Source organism: Acanthaster planci, linkage group LG21, assembly GCF_054643075.1.
Source record: "Acanthaster planci isolate LZ-2023a linkage group LG21, COTS_SCS, whole genome shotgun sequence".
In the NCBI taxonomy this organism is placed as follows: domain Eukaryota; kingdom Metazoa; phylum Echinodermata; class Asteroidea; order Valvatida; family Acanthasteridae; genus Acanthaster; species Acanthaster planci.
In genome coordinates, this window is record NC_141797.1 from 8,304,261 (window position 1) to 8,312,502 (window position 8,242).

Genomic DNA, 8,242 nt, shown 5'->3' on the forward strand with positions numbered 1-8,242 from the left:
TAATTCACAGATACGCTCCACTCATTTGTTTCCAAACAATGTATCAATCCTGCCTTGCCTTCATACATGGACACATTGAAAAAGTTCTTCTTCAAATGGTTGGCCAACTTTGAAAAAAAAATTGTACCATAGTATTTGTTGAGTGACCTCCCCAATTGCATGCTATGGACTGAAGCCAATTTTCCGCCTTGTGAAATCTAGTGGCATTTCCTGTGTCATTCATACCAGTAATTTCAGCAAGGTAATTTTTTTTGTGGTTTCTTTTTTAATCTTAAGTACATGAAAAGGGGTGGCGATGTATACTCCAACAATTTTGGCCCCTTTTTTCACATGTATCGGTAATTAGCAAAGCCTTACTTTTTTATAAAGTACATGTTTACGAATACAATGAAGCGTGACCCAGATCCCCCAAATGAGTCTACCGTAAAGGCATTTCCTTTAGTAACTTTACTTTGACTTAAATTTCATTATAACAAGATTCTTCTTGAGAGCTTTCACTCCAAACAGCAGCTCTGACAACTTCTACATGTAACTCAATCCATCGAACTGGAGCCACAAAGGGGGGGGGGGGAATTGAACGGTGCTCTATCTCCCTCCCTCTAAAATCCTGGCTCTGTACCCTTGATCTGCAGCCCCACGTCCAAGCAAACTGTTCATGGAAACTGCACAATAGAAACATCTTTCCAGATTGTCCACCTGCATGTAATTAAGTGACAGACTGTCCTTTCAGACTGACTAATGATTTATTGATTGGGGTCCCCTGCATTAGTTGATCAATGCAAGTGCTTCATTGATTGGACGGCACTAGAATTGATGCTTCCTCTAACCTTGCCTTTTTATCTGCCGATTCTTGCATCAGTGTCTGAACTTTAATCTTTTCTCCTCTTAATTCTGGGCTCTAACATCATCACAGATCGGAGTGCCTAGGCTACCCCTTAAAAGAGAACACACACCCCTGGTTACCCCGTACAAATACAGCACACTAATTGATGGACCTACTGGTGGGACCGAGCCACTATACACATGTGTGGGCAGGCCTTCAAAACATTAAGGGGGACAATTTCTTTTGTTTGGCAAATTACTACCGAGTTGTGGGAACATATCTCTGTCCCCGCCCTCAACGTCCCCACCCACAATGTCCCCACAGCTATGGAACAACTACTAGTGTGTGAACATTCACACATGTACTAGGTGAGATCATTGGTAGAGAATGAGATGTCAATGAAATTCATAACCACTGCAGGTTTGGAGGGCCCCATCGTAGTGGAAGGTCTGTAGAACTGTGTTAGCCTGAAGGCGCCTCTTAAAATACCTATTTCTTGTGGTCTATATTTAACGCGGCCTTAACGGACCTGAATCCAACGATTTTACATGCATTATGATTTTTACATACATCCTAGGGGGTTAGGGTTTTAAATTATACATGTACATGTACATTAAAAATGCCTTTATGGTAGACTCAGGCTTTTCCAGATTTCAGAAACTAAAAGTATTTGAAAGATCCTGAAATCAGGAAAATTCTGATGAAAATCCTGACAAATCTCACCCCTGGCATACATGTACATGTACCCCCCGGTACCCTGTAAGTATGAGTACGAGTACAACGCAGGTCCCTTGCTTATTAAAGCTTTGCATGGAAAGGATCGCCGGCCGTAATTAAGCTCAAAGAAAAAAGCCGCACAGGACGATGTTCAGCGGAGTGTGCTGAAGCATGTTGAAGGCGAGCCTGACAACGCAAACACAAGGTCACCACCGTGATTGGAATCGCTACTCCGTGTGAACCGTCCATTCCTACCCTCTTCGTAATCAGAACATGGGAACAACGGGGCCCCGCTATATTGCTGTGCTGTAATCGGATCCTTACAGGGCCCCCGCCAATTTATGCCATGCGGTACAAAGCAGTGGTGAGTACCGATTTAATACGCAGACTTTTATGGCGCAATATTAAGGCTCTCGGCACATAAACAGTAGCATGTGGAGAAATAACGACCAGACAGTACGGAAATTGGATGGAAAAACTGCTTGGGTATCAAGTCCTCAACTTTTGATCTGCTGTATACGGGTACAAGTACACGTACATGTACCTCAGCATTATTAAACACGACCTGCCATGTGCAACACATCACATTTTCTCGGGTATCAGTCTCAGTTTCACATATCATTTTTACAATGCCAATTTTCCCTCAGTTTATCCCCCCCCCCACTTTTTGCGACGGTGAACATTAAAAATCATGAATGTACACATTTACTAAGCTTCCCAAAGTCGCATACATGTACATGTCTGCTATTTATGTTACATGTACATGCATGGAGACCTACATATCCGACACAAAATCAAGGCATATCAACCTTTGACTAAGGATACATGTACATGTACATTGATACTGGTGAACCACATCAGTTGAGAAGACTTCCCCTGCCCCCCTTTTATCTAGCCCCTCCCCTTCTCCAAACATTGTATAGTACCGGTAGCTTCTATTGTATCTTATGCACATGTACATGTATGTATGGAAGCACTCTGATATGACTTTCAGATTCAATGATCAAGGAAACTAACCCTAGCTGTTTCTTCCTTGCCCCTCCCCTTTTTTTCTCCCCCCTAAACTCCAAGAAGCAAGAATTCAAAATCTCCACTGCTGAAGGACCTACCTTTACCGAAAGATATCCAGCTATACAGCACAAAGTAACAGAATTTCAGTACACACTCCTGTCAGCAGATACTGCGCCCCTGTACCGGCTGGCTCGCGCTGTTCATACCATTCACATGCACGCCCAGGGCACCACCACACGCTCACAGGAAAAATATGCGCTCACAAGCTGTCCCCTGCCAGTGCAAAATGAAAAGTCGTGCTTTTGTCTGCGCAATATCCACCCGCTAAAAGCCGGCACTTAATGAAAAATCAACGATTAAAATAGATCGCTGTGCACCGTGGGCAATTGCCTTGTCTGTCCGCCCCTCACGGTTCTCGTCCTACCTGCCCGCCCAACCCCCTAACCCTTCCACTTCATAATCAATGCTCAGGCTGATTGCATTCCCATGGACAATCTGGCACACGTCCTGATTCCACAAAATGAGTCATAAGTGCCTTCATGTCTCCAGTTAGTTTTGATGGAAGATGACATTAAAAGTTCATTTTCATCAAACTGACTACCGACTAAGTGTAGACATAAAAGGCATAAAATGCGGTTAGTTGAAACGTTGGACACTATTTGATTTCCACAAAGGCAAGACTTGCTTAAGGGTCTACAATATCAAATTCCAGCTCAGGTAACTAGTGACTCATTTTGCTGGGCTGTATTGCGTGGAAGATTCATTCAGTCGTGTACAATTAGATCCTTGTACAGCATTAAACCTATTAGTACACATGTACCAGTACTATGGCGAACGTTTATCACCGGTACACATCAGATACACGTACGAAGAGTGTTACTAGCATGATACTGAAATTATCAAGCAACGAAGAACAGAATCTCTTTTCTGGAATAAATGCTATAGAGTTACATGTCTACATGTACACAGTACACGAACTGCACATTAAAACAAATTTACTGGCACTTTGCCAAACACTTCTTTTTACGCATGATCACCAGATTTACACATGAGCGTGTACGTATCATAAGAAGCATGGTCCAACTTCTGCTTGAAAGGTTGTTCAAGGTACATATGCATGTACGTGTACATGTACACTACGCCAGAAGCCCCATTTCTATGAACAGCTAAAAATATTACATTCATAAACCCGGTGGGCGTGTTCCGGTAGGCAGTACATTTGATCCATCTTTGGGACAAGCATAATTTCCTACATAATTTCTGACAGTATTACAGCCAGGAGAATAAACTGTCTCACATGTTGCCCCCTCTCACCGGAAGTGGGAAGGGGGAGGGGTGCTTTTCCCCCCTACGGTACACGTACTTGTTCAACTTGGGGGTTATGGCTCCCCACTTTGGATGGCTGATGCCCGATGCCCCTTCCACTTGGAAAATTGTTACAATGTTTTCCCCCCCCCCGGTTTCATCAGTAAAAAAGATACGAGCTTCTCCCTTCAAAGCTTCAAACATGTCAAAAGGGAAACACGAAATGCTCTGTCAAAACAAGATGGAGGCAGGAACTAAACACTTCAAAGATCATTGAGAAAAATGCTACAGATTCAGCAAATTTACAGTGCCGGCAGGTCTACGGCAGATCAAGAGACAAATTGAAAAAAAAAATAAAACCTGCCCTCCCAAATGACGCTCAAATCTCCATTTCCTCTCTCCATCTATAAACCACTTAATGCAGTCGGTCCGAGCCTAAAGACTCTCAATAAATTAATTTCGGCTTGTTTTTACAACTCTGTCTGTATTTTTTCCCCCCAAGAAGCTCTCTCTTCCTGCCCGTACAGTTCTACTGCAGGCAGGAGAGTGGTAGAGTGGGGAGCCATGGGCAAATTTGCATTTGAGTCTCTACAAACAGTTTCCAGGCCTTTTTATGTAACGACGCGGCGCATAATGAATTTATACAGGAAACCACCCCAGGGAGACAGAGCGCTACCACTGGCAGGGGCCGCAAACACTCAGCAATAAAATTGCAAGTCAGGGTACTAGGCTGTTTAATTAACCTGTATTTCAGGCACAAATGATCCAAGTGACGATTTTTAAAGAGCTACAAGTACGGTAGATGCTACCCTACATGTACATGGGTACAGCATCTTTTCCTGGATACTAAAAAGACCATGACTGCCATGTGTTTGTTTGCTTTTTCCACCGGCACTGGGGAGAAACAAGCTCTCCAGTTGATTGGTTGATGAACTTGACGTTTTGGCAGGATTCTGAGAGTACATACTTATTGAATAACATCCCAAAGTTTCACCTAAAAGGGGCATGTTTGAGGTCTTCAAATAAACACAGATTTTGTTGGCTGAAATTTGTTCTGACATACACGTAGACATAATCCACAGCCCTCCCCAGCCAAGTCCCAACATTACAGATACATGTAGATCTGCAGACTTCAGTGAAATCATAAAGCACGTAGTTACTGTCAACAACATAATGTATGTACAGCATAATGTATGTACTGACACCAAATACAAGTACAGCTGTATACCGATATGTACCGTATACTAATCTCTGAAACGCGTCCTGTACAGAAAATATGACATGCTGTTGTGAGAATGGTTCATGTCCAAGTTTGATCGATTAAGTGCAGAGAGCAAAGCCATTAAAGTGCAATCTGAATGACACTACTCATTACTGCTTGACACAATGTGTCGGTGATATCATACACGGATGTACTGTAACAGCCCCCCTCGTCAGCTTTGGGAATTGTGGAGCCACACCTCCAGCTGCATGGTAAGGGGGAGCGGCACATCACAAGAACACTACCTGTAGACAATTTTGGTGCTTTGGCCCCTCATTTCAGCAAAACTTCCTTCACCCATACAGACCTGTGCTGCTTGAGTGTTAACATAAAAAACCAAACTTACAAATTTCCACATAGCTGATTACACAAAATTTGCTTAAGCATGAAAAACCTTGCTTGATAAATCAGGTAACCAGCCAAAACTCCATGAGATGTATATCGTTTTGGGATCATATTTAGCTGTCTTTTGGTTAGCATGATAATCACATAGAGTTTAAGCTGGTGCCCTTTGTTTTTTAAGCAACGTTTTTCTTGCTTAAGCAAATTTTGTGCTTAAGGAGCTCTATGAAATTGGCCCCTGTATGCTGTGTAGCGATCATCGAACAAATGTACTACATGTACATGTACGTATGCAGGTCGCAAGTAGAATGTAGGCCTACATGTGGGTTAGCTGATCATGAGAAGACCGCCATGGGACCTCCAGTGCACGGTGTTGTCTCAACGACAACAAAGACATCCAGTCTGGAATCGACAGACTTGATGCGGTGCTCTTTCTGTCCGCTGGTCCCCCCTTCCACTAATCTCAAATGAGAATCCAAATTACCCATCTTATTATTCCGCTGTGGCCACCTGCCTCCCTGTTCCTTTCCCGGTCCATCATCCATCCGGTCATCAACTTCGGGTGGGAGTGAGAACCGTTCGAAGAAAACGGAGTCACACCTTGCACGAGACTGTACCCTACGTGTTATATTATATCGCCGTGGAATAGTAAACAACATCCGGTCATTTTAAAGTCAAATCATCTGGGCCTTGCGCTCCAGGGGAGGTAGAGGAGGGAGGTGAGAAAGGACATCCCCTTTCCCGGCAGGTGTTTTTTTCTTAGCATTCACAGAAGGGGGCACTCTCGGCAGGACAAGTTAATCTAAAAGCTCATTTGGGTGAGCGGGAAAGAGCTTCATCAACTCACATCACATGCAGATTTGAAAATATCTGCCTGCACTGCGGTGCAGTGACACTCAAGCCAAGGCCACACAAAAGAAATTGCTTGTTTGTCATGAATAACTTCGACAATTCGGATTATGATGGGGAACTCCTAAGCATGTCGTCACTTTCCTTTCTCCTAAATTTGTAGTTTCTATTGGTTTGTTCTATGCTAAAAAAAACCCAAAAACTGAGGGCCTCAAAAACTTTCCCAGGTCAATTTCTTAAACTGTGACGCAAGTACGTACATAAAAAATACACATCCACGTACACGTTCACACCATGGAAATATAATTTGGTGTTTATCCCTAACCTTCCCCAACCTTTGTGCACAGAGGCTGTTAGACTTTTTAAACTTTAGAGTTTTTCTGAGGTATGCCAAACCCAATGCAAAAGCCAGCTGTCTGGGCCTACCAGACCTATCCCCACAGAATTAAACACTTTACTGCTGTTTAATTCTGTGCTGTGGGCATTCCTTTCTTTTCATGCAGTTAAGAAAACTTAGGGAAAATACTAATTTTTCTTGAACTGGGAACTTGATTTTCAGCTGGATTTTTGTAAAAGGTTTCCCTGACTGTTCCTCTTCCTTTCACGACAGATACCCCAAAAACTTTTTCAGAGAAGGGAAAACACTAGGTACGGTGTGTAAGGTTAGCGCAATTGTCCTAGCCTTGTATTCTCATCTGCAATACACTATATGCCAGGTCTAATGTATTTGACTGGTACCGCACGAGGGCGCTACATCAATCGACTGATGCGATACATGCATAAAATATTGCACCTAACAGTACACATACAGCAGCTGCAGCACAGGGCCATGAGCCCAATGCCTCCTTCTCGTGCATGTCCAGCTTTTGAAATCATTAGCTTTAATCCATTTTTATGTCAGAGGGGCGTCTGGCATGTTTGGGCATCTTTCTGTCTTCCGTACACCACGTACATGATACAGTACATGTAGGCTATTACCGGTAGGCTATTTTTGGGCACCTTGTTTTAGTACAGAAATGATGAGACAGTTTCAAAATGGACTATTCAACCTGTAACTTGACTGAATCTTCAAACATGTCAAATATTTGGTGGTTGTACGACAAATTTTCCATCAGAGAGCCAGGCTCAAGCAATTTTAAAAGCACTTAACAGTACTTTATTCTGGTAACCGGAAGCAGAACTAGCCTATTTCCCTTTTTTTTGGATTACGAAGGCAATAAAACTGACACTCTAAAATCAATCAACCAGCCAACATGACCAATCATGATAAAGTTCATTCATTCTTCAAAAGGCCACATGAAAAAATAATTTGTTAAGCATCAGCGCCCCCCTCAAAAAATCGTGGCACGTTGTTTTAAATTTTTTTCTTTAAAAGTTGTCTTTTCTGATGACCTTAGCCATCCCCGTAGTTTTTAACAATGCCCACACAATTTAGTGCAGCACGACACGCGACTTGAATACATGTACACACAATGTTATGTGCTCTTCTGTGCACGAGTCTGAAGTGAACATGGCGCTTTCGTTACGGGGTTGCGACAGTCCAGATCTGCATACCTACCAAAGTGTTTTTAAAAAAACACCTCCTCCCTCCTCGTTTTTTGCAAATACAACTGATGCTAAACTATTTTTTAAAGTGGCCTAAATGCAGTGTCATCAGTAATCACTTGCCATTTTCTTACCTGAGTAGTTTTGCTCTTGGTTTTCTTTAGTTTCAGTCGAGAAGAATGTCTACGAACAGCGTCTCCTCTAACCTGGCTTACTTCTGTAGACATTACGGCTCAATAAGCGGCACACATCTTCACAAATCACCGAGGAGAGAGGCACTATAAACGCCACCACTACTCACGTTCGCAGCTGGAAAATTTCCCACTGCACGCTTCATCAGCGCGTTCATGTCTCATCAACTAGCGCTTTTTTTAGGGTTTTCCCCTTGT

The 8,242-nt window shown here is 42.9% G+C and overlaps 1 protein-coding gene across 2 annotated transcripts in view; it reads right to left on the reverse strand.

Moving 5' to 3' along the window:
* The window catches only part of LOC110984008 (uncharacterized), a 53,767-nt gene extending 45,565 nt beyond the window's left edge, over positions 1-8,202 (reverse strand). The window contains exons 1-2 of one of the 2 annotated variants that reach the window (XM_087131111.1): positions 7,988-8,202; positions 2,650-2,824 (exon numbers count right to left, since the gene is read on the reverse strand). Coding sequence is in view for 1 of the 2 variants with exons in the window: in XM_022243773.2 (XP_022099465.2) it covers positions 7,988-8,080 (93 nt within the window). In the remaining variant the exon portion in view is untranslated. The remainder of the gene's footprint in view (positions 1-2,649; positions 2,825-7,987) is intronic. The other variant, XM_022243773.2, reaches the window with a different exon arrangement.
* Between the last annotated feature and the right edge of the window lie 40 nt (positions 8,203-8,242).